The 18,248-nt window shown below is 32.7% G+C and overlaps 2 protein-coding genes across 2 annotated transcripts; both read left to right on the top strand.

The window, feature by feature from the left end:
* Positions 1-5,510: 5,510 nt before the first annotated feature.
* Positions 5,511-11,550, top strand: LOC124373248 (putative inorganic phosphate cotransporter). The gene is made up of 4 exons (XM_046831632.1): positions 5,511-5,556; positions 9,213-9,345; positions 10,706-10,947; positions 11,392-11,550. Exons 2-4 carry the CDS (start codon positions 9,246-9,248, stop codon positions 11,548-11,550), a joined length of 501 nt encoding a protein of 166 aa, XP_046687588.1. The 5' UTR covers positions 5,511-5,556; positions 9,213-9,245.
* On the top strand, positions 7,793-8,667 carry LOC124373249. Its single transcript, XM_046831633.1, has 2 exons — positions 7,793-8,296; positions 8,490-8,667. The coding sequence occupies exons 1-2, from the start codon at positions 7,963-7,965 to the stop codon at positions 8,618-8,620; spliced, it is 465 nt and encodes a 154-aa protein (XP_046687589.1). The 5' UTR covers positions 7,793-7,962; the 3' UTR covers positions 8,621-8,667.
* Positions 11,551-18,248: the final 6,698 nt, after the last annotated feature.

The following is an 18,248-nucleotide window of genomic DNA, read 5'->3' on the forward strand; positions in this document are numbered from 1 at the left end:
GAATATATGGTTGATGACTCGACCTATTTATAAATATCTTAGATGAACACTTACTTCTTATTTAATATGAGTTTTTCATAGTTATATATGATTCCCAATCAAACACAAATGTACAATGATAACGTACAGTACAAGTGAAATCAAATATGAACTGCTCTCATAAATTGGTTAGTTTTTCGGTTTTGTATGTTATACGTTTGTTTTTTTCTTAATCAATAATAATTTTAACTGTTAAATAGTTGCATTAGTGTAATTTCAAGTCGTTTCTTTGATTTAACAACTTAAAAAGATAGCCTAAAATAGGCTATTAATAGCCACAAAGTTATGTTTATTTTAAACATTTCGTTAAACAAATTACGACGCGAAAATTATTTACACGACAGCAGAAATTCCTGTAATAAGTGGAACATAAGGTTGAATTGGGTGAGAAACGAATGGAAAAATATGTTTTTTTTTCCTATTTATTAAAACCATTAATGAAATATGAAAAAGTATAAATGTTGCATTCTTTGGTTACTTTTAATTTAATATAAACACTTTTCTTGCCATGTACATAAAAAGACATGCACTTAATAAAAAATTAAACACAACACTAATTATTAATAAGTGTATTATGTAATTAAATATGCATGTTTCTGTAGTTCAATAATAAGTTTGCATTTAAAGAAATTGTGCTCATAGTGTATTATATTGGCTTCATGCCATTTAATGTTATGATTTTAAGACGAGCAATTTTAGACTTTTTCTATTTGTCCTTTTTTCGTATTTTCTTGTGATTTTTAATACTCACGTTCAGTGGTATTTGTGGTATGTATTCCTTACGTTATATTGTAAACACAGTTCTTTGAGTAATGTATGCCGTTTTTGGGGGAGAAAGAAGGTTTACGAATTTTTGTCTTATAGTGTTTTGTGTTCTGAAAGAGGGTCTAAACATTATGTTTTCTACGTATTCTTTTAATTTTTATCCGATAAACCCGGCACATGAGGGGTTGACATGCACGTGAATTTGTATTTTTCTTCATCTTCTGACTAAGAGTAAAGAAATTTAATACAAATTGTATTCATCATTCATTATTGATGCTTGAAATTTGAACGTTTCAGGCATTCAATTCGGTACCTTTCTCACAATGCCCCATAGCCGGGTACCTGGCCGCCAGTCCGTGGGGCTGGGCCCAGTATCTTTCTACTGTACAGTTGGAGGAATTTAGCTGTGCTCGTGCAGCCCTAATACTACCCTTTCAACAAACGAACGCTATCAGTAATGCGGGTTGCGTTTACGTGCTAGCTGCTGAGGTGAAGGCGCAACAATCTCGTTAACGACTTTAAACTGACGATTTCAAATTTGCCTATTAGTATTGACACATAGGCTACGTTATTGTCAAAAACACTTTAAACAACAATATAACAACTGAAAAACAAGGATGTCCTATTATTGTTATTATTTTGTATTCTCTTATTATTTAATTTTATAATCACTTCAATAATATTTAGTTAATTAAACATAATTTTTTTTAATATAGCTAGAATATAATTTTCTAATAACAAATGTTACAAATGATTGTTTTTTCATCGAAGTTCTTCAATCCCACTCAAATTTTCCCCTCTTCTGGGTCACTGTCATTGCTATCTGTATCCGAACCAACTGATATAATTAGGGATTCTATAATATTGTAAATCTGGGGTTCTTGCGGCCTGCATAGTCCCTTTTGATTTTCTCTACGTGCTTGCACTTTACTGACAACTCTTCTGCGCCCATACTTGATATCTTGTCTTCGCATAGAGCTTTAGCTTGAGACATAGTGAAAGATGTATTTCTTCATAACCATACAACTTTTGACTTCGACCCAAATTAACTCAATGGGATTGAGGTCTGGGTGGTAGGGCGGAAGTCGTAAGGTGTCATAACCGTCTAGTTGAACAGTTTCGTCCAAGGCGTACCGAACATACCTTGGTTTATATAGCTGCAACAAGGTTGTAGAGTTCAGGTAAAAGCATATAGTCGCAGAATGGTATTCCGTTTTTTTGAAAGCCAACACCTTCATATCTTGCTTCCTACTTTTTGAAGTAGGGGCTTTATCAATTTGTACGTTATGGAATAGCGCGTTATCGACTACCAGTACTGAGTTTGGTTCCAAATTCGGTAACACTTTTCCTTCATCCACTTCATAAATATGTCCCCATTCACGTTGTCGTGGTAGTCTCCACTAGGTATTGTTTGTTTTCCAACAGGTAAAAGCATTGGACATGAACCCTTTCTCTCCACTCGCAAGGATAATTATTAGTCCCTCGCCCTTAAAAAATTGGCGCGTGTAACCCTTCATTTCAGCTATCCGACCAAGTTTGTTTAGATACGTGAGACGATTGTATAACAGATTCGTCTAAATAAATTATGGGCTTCCTTGATCCCTGCAATTTTTTTAACTCTCTCAAGTATGTTATCCTTTTCTCTCGGATTTCTGGCTTTTCAATTCATAATTTCCTATTGCTTGCCGTCCTCCTCCAAGTAAATCCCAGGTCCTTTAATACCCACCTCAAACTTTTCTCACAACCCTGGAAATTTATTTTGTCCCTTACCACCTCCCTCAATAGTTTTGAAGTTGGTATTCGATGTTCTTCAATATGGAACACACTGATTTTAGCGAGTGTGTTCCATTCCTGACGATTCCTGAAACGAGGGTTTGTACCCATGAGCCCATAGGAAATGTTTTCGGGACGCAGCGCATAACGGTACCCCGCCAACCCCTCCCGCCTATCACCACCACACTCAGGGTCACGCGCCACAGCTAAAGTCCTCGAACTGTACCGGACTGTGCGGTGTATTGTGGTCTGTGGCCTGGCTATTTGTAGGCGCCGACTCTCCGGACTCCCACCCCACCATCAGCGACGGAGAGCGTCACTACATAGTTTCTTCACTATCACAAGTTTCTACTGAAAATAGTGTCAGTTTATGATACAACTACGTCATCTTAGAAGTTATATTATTAGTTTAAACTATGTAGGATACATAAAACGAATTTTATATTATTATTAAATCAGTAAATTCGTCATTTAGGTAACTCACTAGATTTTGTACTCGGGTGTTCCTACAGAATTAATCAAAATTTTACTTATATGGATTCCAGCTTAAAGTTTTATAATGGCCATCACAGAATACATAAAATAATGAAATACTACTATGGTCTTTATTACATACATCTCTTGATGTAAAATTTTAGAAATGTTTGAATATTTTTGCTTGTTTTATTTTCTAAACATCAAGATATCTTGAAGATATATTGAAAGTCGTTCAGCAAATTCGATTTAAATTTCTTAAAGCGTCTAATAGATTACATGTTATTAAAATAAAGCTTCATTATAATTTGAAGATTATTCAGCAAATATTATGACAAGCTCTTAAGAAATTATACTATGATCATTGCTATGATAGGCAGGTCTGAGAAATTGTCCTAACAAATAGAGCTATGCTAAAATCTTGCGTGGTTGAATCAACAAGTGAACACCTCAAACAGCAAATGTACCATATTTTATTGCTCTCCAGAGTTTCGTTTAATTTGATTAAGACTTAAGTGTATTAGAAACATGTAATTTTATGAAAAATACTTTGTGTTTAATATTGTCTTATATGCTATTTCCTCTTTTTAATTTCCGTTCCTGATAATCGGCAGTAGCAAAACCAATTTTTATTCTTTTTATATATCACTTGAATAAACCTACGGGCAATGTCCCAGTATCAAATTAATATGTTTTGATAACTGTGTTTAGCCAAGTCAGCTTTTATTACCGGTAATGTGCACATCTGTTTACGATGCTTTATGCATTGAGGTTTGAACTACCGGCCTGCCGTCTATTTTCTTTGTCATGATTTACCTTTCTGTATCTACCCACATTTTAAAAAAACCACAGCTCGATTTTGATTTATTATAAAATGCTCATTCAGATTTTCCTTTTGAAAACAATTCCTACCAATCTGTCCTGTATTTTCACACACACACGAAATTTTACATTATCTTGGTTTTGCTTTGGCTCTGGCTGGTTTATAAACTTCTGAAAGAACCCTCCTGAGGTGGGAATAGAGCTTACAATTGTAATTACTTGTTAATTACTAAAATGAAGGCTTGCAAAGAATGGATTGTTGTAAATGGTAAAAACAGACAAAGAAAATATACACCACAAGCCAGTTTGTCCACGAAATCTTTGAAAACAGTATCACAGATACGTGTGACTGTATAATTTCGAAGACTTCTATATGCCAGTGTGTGGTGTATGGGACTGAGAGATACAGATAATTCATATTATAGTAGTTCGGAGCTTCTAAAAGGTTAAGCCAACCCGGAGGAGGTGTATACTCGGACGTCAGAAGCTTTCAGGGGTCTGATCGTTCGGTATCTGAAGGTTGCAAAAAGTCCAGATATAAAATATAGGGTAAATCTATCCTAAATTTCTTTTGTTTGTAGGCGTACTATACACGAACTCATTGGCTATGACTGAGGTTTCATTTAAGGTTTCTAAGATGACTAGTTTAGATTCTAAATAATTCTATATCAGTGATGCCATTTACTCTACAATCAAACGAATTCTTACTCTACTTTGGAATTACCACTAAGTAATGATTTTATCGTGCCCTGCAACACTCAGAAAATGTTGGGTGATTTTTAAGAGATTTCAATAAGCTATCGTCTTTTAAAATCTGAAGCACATTAACAGAAAGATGGCCCGCGTGGACTATAATGACCATATTTTCAGATCATTAATGACAGATACTGAAGAGCTAGGACTTACGAGACATACATTTAAATAAATAGATACCACTATACTAGCCTCACACATTACACTTGATATAATATTATATTACTGAGTATTGTTTAGGTTTCTGTTTAAATTAATTTTAATAAAATTTTAATAAATGAGTAATGCCAACGTGTAAGACTTAACACCATCTAGTTATTCCTAACAGTCTGCATATGACATTGGCACTAAGGATTAAAATTGCACAATGCGAGTGTGTAATGAGAACGTAATTACTTTGTATTGTTTTGTGAAAGATTAAGTAGAAATAAACATTTTATTAATTAGTATATATCAAAATTGCACAAATCATTAAATAACTATATTTTGTAAATGTCATAAGATAAGAATCAATTCCAGCTTATTTTAAACAAACTGGCAAAGCGCATGTGTGCATTAGCATCAATTAAACACAATATCTGTTAATAAATATTAAAATTATCTACAGTACATTGCATCTGCAAGTGCAATGATCATAAATTAATAACACCCATGCTTGAAAATTCCTTTCCCTGCAAGCTCATAATAAGTACAAATTTTGCAACAATAGAATAGATGCGGAATCCAATGTTATATTGCTTAATTTTTTTCTTGGTTCTCTCTGTTTTACGTGTAGCACTTTACAACTCCATGGAAGTCTATTATGACGTCAGTTAACCAGTTTTTGGCTCTTATCACCGTCCACTTCTGCCAGAACTGGGGCTACTGGATGCTTCTCACACACAGCTACCAAACTACCTAAGTCACGTTCTTCGTTTTGACTTAAAATGTGTGAGTTATTTTATTACTTTTCATTACTAAAATTAGCAAAAAGTAAGAGTTCACCACACATGTAGCCAGCCCAACAGGCTTTGCTAAGGTTGCAAAAGTATATTTCTATGTCAAATGTTGTATCTTATGATTTTAACTCAATTTGTTTATTACAAATTGAGTAAAATTTTTTACTCAATTGAGTACAATTATTGTAGTAAACAATTGAGTACAATTGTTTACTACAATATTTTGTTTGCCGTTATGGTTAGCCATGAAACAAAACATTTTCACTAACGCTCTGCCAAATCATATTAAGTGACATGCACCTCGAAATATGCTTCAATCAAAATTTTGTTGGTTCGGTCAGGCAGACAGAAAGACAGACGGAAATGAAACTTTTTCAGTTCCTCTAAGTGATATACACCCAGCCAATACATTTAATCACTCACTGTCCGAATTCAGTGATCAAGCAAAATGTATGTGGTTAATTTACGGTTAGATTTTAGAAACATTAGGTTTATAAGTTAGATTCTTCTTAATCAATTTAATTAATTTTATAAATCTTACTTAATTTATGGTTTTAGCAAATGAAGGGCACAGGGGAAAAAGGAGTTAACTCAATTTTTTCACATTTTTTTTTTATTTCACCGTTGCTTAGCAGGCAAGAAATGGATTCACGTGGTTATATCATTTGCGGGAAAAAACGGGTTATATCACTAATAAATTAATAGTTGAAAATATTGGCTACAGGGGAATAAGGAGTTACGTGCAGCGCTACTGGGAAAGAAGGAGTCAAATGCATGACTGAAAGTGTGTTCCTTTACAATCATCACACTGAAAGAAGTGAAGTTTCAAGCCAATTAATTATATTATCTGTTTTTTACAATTATAATAGTTACTACTAGAGCTATCTGTTTCCAAATTAACTGGAATCAGGTAATGACTCAGCTGATGTAAATAGTACTCTATTTTGATCCTAGTAGCTATTGTTTTCATTTCAGTCAGATTGTTTTGTGTGGTGAATGAGGTTAGTTGTGACTACTAAAATTGGGATTTTACTTTGTAGATTGTTTTAATTGATACAATCAAACAATGAGTGAAAGTGAAAATGTGGAGTGTCCTGAGAGTGATAAAAAAACTAGAAAACGTAAAGTACATGGAAGAATGTGTGATGTAACCAAGAAAATGAGGGTGCAGGGACATGAGGCTGGTGCATCTTGTAAGTGTAGATATAAGTGTTTTGAGAAAGTAGGCCTAACATTGGAAATAAGAGATAAGATTTTACAACAATTCAACCTATTGGAGACCACTAACGAACAAAATTCTTATCTGTGTGGTCTGATTTCTATTGTACCGGTTCAAAAACGGCGGCCTAAAATACCCTCTGACTCTTCAAAGGTAAGAGATGTATCTTGCAAATATAAAGTAAGATCAGGCCAAAACGGAGTCGTTTTTGAATGGGAAGTTTGCCGTAAGGCATTTATCTCAATCCATGGGATTACCCAAAAGAAAGTTGAGTACTTAATTAACAGTTTAAAGATGACTGGGTGCTCACCTAAAGATCAACGTGGTAAGCACTCCAACAGACCACACAAAATTAATAATGAGTCTTTAAATTTGATTAAGCAACATATAACTTCTTTTCAATGGCAGAGGTGCCCATTACTGTTTGCATGATACGTCTAAGAAGTACCTTCCTGACGATTTAAACATTTCAATCATGCACAAAATGTATCAGACTAAATACCCTGACGAAAAATGCTCATATGAGACCTATAGATCCATTATGCAACAAAACTTCAACATATCGTTTGGCTATCCGCGAACGGATACGTGTAGTTTTTGCGATGCAACTAACGTAAAACTGAGTAGTCTACAGGTAAAATTAAAAGAAGCTAAATATGAAGATGACAAATTAACAGTGACTAATGAAATAAAAACCCTTGAGACTCAGCTAAAACTTCATAAATTAAAAGCTGAAAAGTTCTATGATATCAAAAGAAAAGGCACGTTTGGCATCACAGAAAACACCTTCATTTGAGGGAATTTGTATAGACTATGGTCGAAATTTGTCTGTGCCTAATGTGACAACAAACGACGCCTATTACAAAAGGCAATTGTCAGTATATTCATTTAATGTACACATCCTAGGTAGTGGTAAAAGTATTTTCTATATGTATTCTGAGTGCGAAGGGAGTAAAGGAAGCGACAACATATGCCAAATGTTGTTTCATTTTGTCGAAAAAACACTTGCCTGAAGATGTAGAAAACCTCCACATATTCGGAGACTCCTGTGGGGGACAAAATAAAAATTTGACTGTGTACCGTTTCCTTCATTATTTGGTACATGTTAAGAACAGATTTAAAAATGTTCAATTTACTTACCCGATAAGGGGACATTCATATACTGAATGCGACCGGAACATGGGTCGAATAAAATCTAACTTTTGGGCTGACACCCCATCAGAATGGGCAAATTACGTTCGCGAGGCTCGCCAAAACCCATCACCGTTTGTGGTTGAAGAAATTGACTACACTTTTTGGATGGAATGGAAAGAATTTCTAGAACTTACTTACAAAAAGAAAATCCCAGTGTTGATAAGACCTATGAGAGAAATAAAAGTGACTTGCTCATCTGAACGTCTGATATACTTCAGGAATAATTATAGTGGCCACTGGGACAGTGTTGCCATAACCTTACCTAAAAGAAAGAGATTTGTTGTTGACAAGACTACTCTTCCAGACGTTTCTTTGAAAGGTAATTTATAAGTTTATGGGCTAGCACTAAAATGATTGTTTAATATAAACCTTGAGAAAGGCACTTTTCAAAATTAAATCACTTACATGTTGTAAATTTACAAAGCTGCATAAATTTACTTTTATAAAATAGACCTAGGCCTATATTTTCTGTTCTTTAGTTTTTACTGATAGTGTATTGTGTATGATTACAGATAGATTATCAATATCTAATGAAAAATATCAAGATGTGATGGAATTGACTAAGTTTTGTAAAAACCTGACTGCCAGGGAATACTTTGAAAATCTGCCTCACTGCACAAAGGAAAAGAAGAAAGCAAAATAATGTATTAGAACTCGTAACAATAAAATAAATGCTGTTTTTAATTTTCATGCATTCCTTTTTTAATTTTTGATCCAAAACCATTATAGAGAGAAATGTGCTATCTTCAAATTTTCTACTAAGAAAGACACTTCAGGGGAAAAAGGAGTTATTAGCGTGTCTATAACCCCTTTTTTCGCCCAGAGTTAGGTAGTTCTTAAAGGAAATATTTTTTTAAATATTATTTTTAGAGTTATCAAAATAAAACTTTAGAATGGCTTTACATATTAAATATCTAACCTTAATACAAATTATTCAAAATTATTTAATATAAACTTTTTTTTATATCACAAATTTAATGTTGTTTTTCACTGTTCTGAAAAGTTTGCTAAATGGTCCTTAACTCCTTCTTCCCCTGTGCCCTTCAAATAGCTCCTTTTTATATAATCTAAATAAAATCGAGCGTTAATTTCATTTATATTTGGGATAATATTTCTAGCAAGTTATTTTAATGATTCACGATAATTGTAAAACATATTTTTCAATTTATCACCTTTTAGAGCCATAGACAATCCTTTGTTCTGCTTACTAAGAAGATGAAACGTATTTTTTTTAGAATGGGCTCATATCTTCACTTCCTTACTTGATCATGTGTCTACTGACTTTTGCATTTTCCTGGGCTGCAGACTACATCAACGCCAGACGTATCCTGCCACTCAGCGCATCTAGGAAGATATGGAACAGCTTAGGTAAGGATAAGCAAATTAAAATAAATATTGTCCAAGGATACATACGGAATGTTCCTTAACTTTTTTAACGGGTAGTATATTAATTTTTAAAATAGTCCCTTGGTGGGTCTGATATGTTTTAGTGTATTAGACTCTTCATCACGAAGAAGATTTCCTATTCCAGCCCTCCATGTTTATGTAGAGAGCTGGTGTACAGTATAGATATTTTCACAATCATCGTAAATTAATTCAATAGAGATCATAGTTTTCGAAGAAATTTCTAAAGACAAAACCCGTATTTATGTAACCCACAAAGTAGGTGTACGCCACACCACTTGTCACGTAACAGGATTCGCTAAGGTGGAAAATCTATAGTTTCAAATCTTTTCATTTTAAAAATGTCCTGTTGACAGAAACGGACAGACAACTACAAAGAAAATAAACGTTTACATCCAGCTACATACAGGCTAACAAAGGCGTCTCAGCCAACTAAGTGACAGTTTTTAATGACGTTCAGCCAATCTTCATGGTTTGACATGTACCATCATAGAGCTTATTCTTGGCTATTTATAAATGACGTTTTTTTGCAAAATTTAAAGTCTAAACATGAACAGTTTCTCTCTAAATATTAATGTATTAGGTTGTGTTTCATTACAGAATGTTTGAATTTACGGTAAACTAGATACTATTACAACCAAAGAGTGCGTAGGAATAAAATCTTGTCACCGAATTTTAACACTTACCTTCCACTGTATTAATTTCAATTTTACTCTGTGAAAAAAATTGTCACATATTTATATAACCGTACATGATAACAATCCATAAGAACATTGTAAAAATATCAATTAACGCTGAACCAAATCCCTTAAACCATCATTGAACTCAGTGTTACCTTCTTATAAATAAGGTTTTTATAAAACATTTAAGTTTATAGATCTTGTCCATCGTTTTCAAGATATCTTACTGACAGATAGACAGACAGAAATTACAATTTTCTAACTCCGCGAATGATAGGCATTGCTAACACTCAGAAAATAAATACGGCTTAATCTTACGATAGTATACTATTTATTACTGTCGAAAAACTTACGTAAACGTAACCACATTCCTTAAAATCATTTAATGATAAAGCGGACTTAAAAATTGCAGCATTTTTTTAGAGAACTAAGTAGATAACAATTGTTAAAAATCTTTTATGTGAAGAGAGGATTCAGTAATTATTAAAACAATCTGAACACATTCAACAATATGTTGCCATATTTTGAATGCTAACTGTGTGATATTTTAACCCTTAAATAAGATAATCTTAGATTGTGTCAGGTTAGGTTAAGTAACCTGAGGAATTTCTCAGTAAAATTTACATATTTATATTTGTTTACAGCTCACTGCGGAGGTGCGGCTGCTCTTGTGGGAATGTCGTTCATCTCCAGCAGTGTCACTGGAGCTGTAGTTCTTCTCACCACATCGGTGTCCCTAGGAGCTGGCATCTATATGGGGTACCTGGCAACCACCCTTGATCTTTCCCCAAACTTCTCAGGTGTTCTTATGGGTATCGTCAACTGTCTGGGCAACATTTCATCTTTCCTCGCTCCGATGGTTACTGGTTTCATAGTCAAAGACGAGGTGAGAAGATTACTCAACATTTAACGCCAATGGGTGCATTTAACCATTTAGTTTCATTGCTTATGAAACTATTCATATAGTTATTACTACTACCATTCTATTTATAGTTATTACTTCTAAAATTCTATTTCTCTGCTAAATATTCTACCATTTCTTTTCTAATACAAAAGTACAATGTCTTAAATATGTCATAAAATAATATTTTATATAGTTCTTGAAAATCATATCAATTTTGAAGATGCGATTTTTGGAAGTAAACTTATATTTTCAAACAGTAAAAAATTCTTTATTGAATTCATTGACATTATTTGGCGATTTTTTTAATGATGAAGAGCGCAGCATCAGTTGTAATGGTAGAGTTTTAATGTATTAGTTAAGTTCAATACAAAATATGAATTTCAAAATATCCTTAAAAATAAACTAATAATAAATTATATTTTCTAGGCCAGTAGAGACGAGTGGATGATTGCTTTTTACATCTCCGCAGGTATATTCTTCGTTGGAAACTTGATCTTTATAGTATTCGGATCTTCTGATGTTCAGCCCTGGAACAATCCTCTTCATGTAAAAAACATAATGAGAGCATCCATAATTAAAATGTAGGACGTAAACTAACTACGCCTATTATATTGCATTATTTTTATTACTTATTAGTATTTAAAACCACAACCGATTAGAATGTCTTTTATAGTAGAAAGGACAAGCTAATTTTATTCCCAGACGTATCCTACTCATTCCCAGTAAAATATTTGAGCGCTAGAAAAATGGGAGAAGTTGATACAGGCCGTACAATAGTAATGGGAAACGGGTGGAGCTATAGCTCTAGAGGAATGGGAATTTTTGTAAGTACAATCAGAATAATAAGCCAAGTTTGTGATTATGCGAGCAGTGGGATAACGTAACTCGTAATTTTCAACCAGAGTACATGGAACATTTGGATACAGTGCGAGATGGTTTTGTTAGTCTATGAGAAGATATTGCATCCGATGCTAAAGACAGTCACCATATGGAAGTAAGCTGTATTATCTGAAAAGTCAGGTACTACTAATCATATACTAATTATCTAGGCTGCAGACATAGATTTCAACCCAGACTATTAATTTCCATCCCGAAGTAAAAAAAAACCAGTTGTATTTGTTTGTGCATGTTTCACCTCATGTTCAGGTTTTAACACTATAAGACAGATTCTGTTTTTGAAACGTTTTATATCGATTTTTGCATAAAAAATGATAACTCTCCAAAATTTGTTAACAGGCTATTTGTTTTAGCCATAACTCCCATTATGGTTAAAAATTTATATCCCTATTATTTTTTATCTTTTTTCAATACATTATAATCTGAAGTGATTTGTTGAGATGTTATGTAAGTTATGATATATATTTGCTTTGAATTAATGCTCCAACACTTTAAATTGAAGTTTAATTTGAGTTAAAATTGATGTTCTACGTTGATATTTTTATGATCAATATAATTCTTGTACAAGAAGAGTTACAAATGCAGAAATATTTTTAAAGGATTCTTCTTAGTTTTTTTATAGGAATTTTAAATATGTAATAAGGTCTATTTGATGTAGGTTCGAAAATGTTTTATTATATTTTTCTTCAGAGAATCCATTGGTAAATGAAATCTTTGTGAAGTACTTTGTGCTTTTTTGACCATTAATCGTAATTGAATTCATGCTTATTTCTTATATTTCTTATTTTATTCTTAATTGAACTGCAACTATATCCATTATTCCATAAATAGCGAAAAAAAAAACTTATGGTTGCCTGTAAAGTCGGTTTTTCGGGCGAAGATTTTACGTGACAACGTCTTTTTCTCGGTAGAATATGTATTGATATGAATATTATTACATTGCACAATAGGAACAAGGAATTGAATGAAAATAATAATTTCACAAATTTTAACTATAGAAATATATTTTGTTTACTAAAACATTGTACATAATTTGAAATTAATTAAAATTTGTTATTGTAAATGGTAAAGTTGAATAAAACATTTACTAAAATTGGAATTTGAAATTCTTGCTAAACACAGTTAAATTCTAACTCCGCGCGTGGTGATTGGTCGGTTTAGTTCGTTTGTTTGGTCGCACTGTTATGACAGGTTAGAGGTTATAATTTGTTTATTTTAAATGTTTGACTAGCAATACGCGCTGTTTCTTCTCAATCGACTGAATTACGATTGATTGCAGAGTGATTTAAACTAATAATTTACTTAACACTATCAACATTTGTCAATAGTATGACATAACCTATAAACTCAGTTTCTCAACTTTTGTGTCAATCTAACAATTAATCAATCAATCATAGTTTACGATAATGAAATATCAGTGTACAATTATTTACCTTTATTGTTTGTAGTTGTTGTAAATGACGAATCTAAGCACTCCACATTTTCATGAATAAACATAGTTATCTGCTTTATCCCGTGCGGCGGACCCACTGGACGGGCATCGTAACGTTACCGGGCGTTACACTTTTTCATGAGTGACTCCGAGCCGCAACCTAATTTAAGACGTTGTCACGTCAAAAATTAAATATGAAACCTTTGTTTCGTGCTTCCTTACTTGTACCCTGTTAGTTTGTTTTAATGCGAATTTCCAAAAGAGAGTACTTGAAGGCATGATTGATGGGTTCAGAAAATGATAGTAGAATGTGCAAACTATTTAGATTCATTATTTGAAAATATTTGTATATATACCTGTACGTGCCTTTCAAAGAATAAACTTTCAGCTATTGATATACATAACTAATTAATCACTTACTGTTACGATGCGAGTAAATTCTGAAAATCCACTGATTCCTCCTGGGTGTTAACATTTAAGACACGAAACTAACTAATACTCAAACTTTCATACCTACAAGGTCATTATATTTTCGATCAGGCTCAAATCCAAGAAGAACAAGGTAGAGCAAGTACTTTTTATCATCACGAAAATCACTGTCAAATTATTTCATCAATGGTTTACTTTAACAACATACACCTGTATGTATAAACTTGTTAATCTTAATTCGGTTAGAATGGACAGAATGAATTAATTTGGTTAAAAACTAAGTATTGTTCAAAATCCTTTAATTTTGTATAATATCCTTGTATAATTAAATAAAATTATCAATGAAGATTATATTTTATTACAAAAAAACTATCTATTTAATACAATAAGAATAGAACATTTAACACGTACTGTAAATTTCGAGGTAATCTTTCATGCGAAGTATAAATTAATCTTTGATATCCATTTTTGTGAACGCGTATGTCAATCAATCTGGCTCAGAAACTATTGTTCTGCATATTTGATTGGCGTGAGTAAGCCAAGTTATCAGTAGTAGCTTACACGTGTGCTCGTGGTGCACTTCCTCACACAATGTCGAGACCTCCAGGTTAGTTAAGCGCTATTGTTTATTGTTGTTTGTACTCTCACTAAATTAGTATTCTTGTTTAACAGTTTATGTTATGTTATGTTGTTTACTCCCCTTGTATTATGACTATATTGCATTACATATTTGTAACAAATTAAGTACGCTCCATTAACAAGGCTGCTTCGTTGGTGGAGTAAATTAAGATAAACCTTAAAGGCGGGGACTTGTTCTAACCTTTTAACTCTTTTGATGGCTTAGAAAGTTCCCTTATCAGTGTGAAAAATAGGCTAACATATTAAAGGCAATTAAGTTAGGGAATTTTGATGTTAACCTACATAGAGGTCTTTATGATGTGCTACTTATGAATACTTGAGGAAAAACATTCCTTCTCCGCGAGGAAAAATAATTAGGGCTGTTTTTAGAAAAAGGCTTCTTACACTAGTATTTTGAAATACCGTTTCGATATGACACATTAATATTATATAATACAAATTGTAAATTTTTAGCCAACATGTTTCATACTGTGTGAAATATGAAAATAGACGCTGAGATCAAGAGCCAAGAAAAAATTGTGGGGGAGGTCACGACGACTGATATTTCCTGTTCTGGACAGAAAGTAAGGCAAGTGTAGTCAACCACTCAGTACCCATTTTGTTCCTTAAACAGTTATTGACCCTTCTCAATGTTCAATTTGTGAACGATCTTTCAGCAGTACATGTCAGTACTACTGAATTATTTAAATAATAACAATCGTTTCCTAAAAATAGTAGTTGGATATAATTAAAATTTGTGGGGTTCTAGACTCCCTGGACCCCATCGATGGCTACGTCTTTCGCAATGTTCATTAATGTATTCTACTTGTTTTAATCGTATAATCTCTCTAATACTGTGAAAAAATGTACAATTGATATAACCCATACCTATAGCTCAGTGAAATAAAACAAGCACTTTTATTGAGTTTTGAAGTAACTGCTAAAGTACTTCCTAAGGTACCACTATCTGAGCTTCTTCCAGTCTTTCAGGAAGCGTAGATTCAACCGATACTCGTTTTCTGCGATAAGGAGTTTAAGAAAATGAGGTTCAATACAGCAGGACCGGTCAAATAGAACACTAACCTTCAGATCTTATTAAGCAAGATGAAGCAAACTGATTTGCTACTTCCACTAATTTGTGTGATTAGTAAGATTTTCGGATGCAGTCTAATCAGAAAGATTTCTGTCAGTCGTTCTATAAATTGTGTTAAAAGATGGTGAATAATGGTGTTATCACTTCAATTTAATCCGAAGAAATTTAATTCATTCATAAAGAGTCTCAATATAATTGATTAATATATATAAATAAAATTACAATCAATATCAATACACCTATATACACATTATTTAACTGCATTTAACCATTCTTTTGTAAGACCGAATTGAGAAAATTTTAATTAAGGGCTATTATTTAAAGTATCTTATAGGAATGGGGAATAATTTTAATTCTACGATAGGTAACATTTCCCTTGCACGAAGTCTGCGGCAAAAATACTTCATTATACTCAAACAGAAAAGAGTATGAAAATTATATGTAAATCTATGTGAGGAAAGTTACAGAGTACTTTTTAATGAATGAGGGTTATGAATGAGTTGTATGCAAGCGAGCAGGGCTTCGACATGTTCAATTATATGAGAGGTGATAGAGTTGTAATGATTCAAATCAAGGTTTTTATCCCGTTCTAATGTTATTGTGTGGTTCCTGGAATTTAAGAGCCTGCGGCTATTAGTGTGAGGTTATATTTAACAGGAGCTTTTGAAGGTTTAACATAAGTATGTGCTGCTTTAAGCTATTTCAAAGAATAGATTATGAAATCAATACCTATATCATTATAACTATTTTTAAGACATTCTGTTGAAAAATTATATTCTTGTTTTAGCTCATGAAGCCAAGTTTAACTCGCGTGTAACCCAAATTTAGAGAGGGCATTTTTTATTTCTGGAATTGTACTTATGTACAATCCAAAATACATCATGATTAGTGTAAATACTATAATTAGAAAGAAAAGTTGTTAAAAAGACGGAACTTTTATTTACTTAAAAGATTTATTTATAAACTTATATTATTGTATATGTGTGTGTGAATTTTTCAAGCAAAAGTTTATTTTGTAAAATTCCCAATGAATCTATTCATAATTATCTTTAAATATAAAAATTGCTTTAATAATTAACATTACAGAATATGAATTTTAATATTAAATCAAACACGGTACCTTACAATTCGCCAAATTGGACTGAATGTGTGTAAACTGACAGATTTGTCATCAAAGTGTATATATTATTTACAATACCAGTTGGAAACTGACGTGATACAATAGCCGGTGATGCCTGTATACTCCCAACTCCAATATAAGAATAATTGGCACTCTAAAGGGAGGTCCGAAAAGAACAGACACATTTATCATAATTATTTTTATTACAAAAATTATTAATGTAACTTATAAAATTATCAATATAGCCACTGACTATGGATCTGCAAACGTAAACTTGAAATTTTGCATATCGCATACCTTTTCTGCGTAAGGATGATGATTTTTACAGGTATTTTTCAGACGAATCAACTTAATGGTCATGGAAGTCGTAGTTACTGTAAAACTTGGGAGATAGATTCCTCACATGAGTTTTTCAAGCATTACGCTACAATTAAAAAGTCAACGTTTGATTTGCTTTTATACACAACAGATGTTTGGAGCTATATCTATTTCTAGACAATTCTTTAACCGGTACAGTTTACTGTGATGAGGTGGAACTCTCTTGCATTTCCCCAAACAGACAAAATTGAAAGTACGGAAGGTCCAGTTTATTTCCAGCAGGATGGTTTTCCACCACATTTCCATAACCATGTTCGGCATGTTCTGAAAGACAAGCTTCAAGAGAGGGAGCCGATAGAATGGCGACCAAGAAGTCCAGACTTAGCGCCACAGGGTTATTTTCGGGTTACACGTCAAAAACATTGTGTATTCAGAGAAGAATATACACATGAACCACCTTCAAGAACTGATAAGGAATTCTAATGCTAGCTAGCGTAACTATAATATTGTAAAATGTTTGGTGATAGATAGAATTTTATTTTGATACGTGTAGAGTGGAAAACAAAGGCCACATCAAAATTTATTGTACACCACTAGAAACGTTTTTCTATTTATTTCCCTGAGTATTTCTCTGTAAATTTAACATTTATAATGTTTACCATATAGTTAAAGTTTTGTAAATAAAAATTCATGTTAAAATTTTTCAGTTCTTTTTGTGTATTAAGCATCGGCGCAATTCTGTTGACTCTTGCGCATCTTCTTTGGGCACCTCGCCGTTGCTGTATCTGACTTTTTAGATTTAGTTGCGTAATCATTTACAGAAATATGCAATATAATGTACAGAAATATATAGTCATTTTTATTCTCATATGTGGAACTAGTAGGTTTTTTGTAAAGTAAAACTTAGTATCGTGATGCACTTAAAGGTATAATACTTATTATTTTATACGAATGAGTGAAAAATGCATTATGATGTTTTTCTTTTACTACTTAATGTGACTACAGTGTTTCCTTGTGCAGTATCCGATAACGGCCATTAAAAACCATAGCACTGCTACGTAAAATAGAGTGGTTAGGTGAGTTTGTAATATTTTTAGTTCTCAAGCATTACCAATCACCATTTTGAAATTTTATATTTTACTGATTGGTACTATTTTGACGCATTTTTTCGTTTGTAGCCACCGATGGCGTTACTGTCAACTGTTCAACTATTAATTCATTTTACAAGATAAAAAAATAATGTTTCGGCCTTTTCTAAATTCAATTACTCCTATTTATTTTTAAATTTACTTTTAACGACTTTTCCTTCTGAAAAATCAAATATTGTACAGTATAAAAACTTCAGGATTACTGCAAGTAATTAAATAATTAACTTG

This window comes from Homalodisca vitripennis, unplaced genomic scaffold (assembly GCF_021130785.1).
Source record: "Homalodisca vitripennis isolate AUS2020 unplaced genomic scaffold, UT_GWSS_2.1 ScUCBcl_5152;HRSCAF=11751, whole genome shotgun sequence".
In the NCBI taxonomy this organism is placed as follows: Eukaryota; Metazoa; Arthropoda; class Insecta; order Hemiptera; family Cicadellidae; genus Homalodisca; species Homalodisca vitripennis.

Coding starts and splice junctions, on each gene's coding strand:
- LOC124373249 (XM_046831633.1), top strand. CDS start 7,963: ATGGGTCGAATAAAATCTAACTTTTGGGCTGACACCCCATCAGAATGG. Junction 8,297..8,489: donor TCCAGACGTTTCTTTGAAAG/GTAATTTATAAG, acceptor GTATGATTACAG/ATAGATTATCAATATCTAAT.
- LOC124373248 (XM_046831632.1), top strand. CDS start 9,246: ATGTGTCTACTGACTTTTGCATTTTCCTGGGCTGCAGACTACATCAAC. Junction 9,346..10,705: donor GAAGATATGGAACAGCTTAG/GTAAGGATAAGC, acceptor ATTTGTTTACAG/CTCACTGCGGAGGTGCGGCT. Junction 10,948..11,391: donor GTTTCATAGTCAAAGACGAG/GTGAGAAGATTA, acceptor TATATTTTCTAG/GCCAGTAGAGACGAGTGGAT.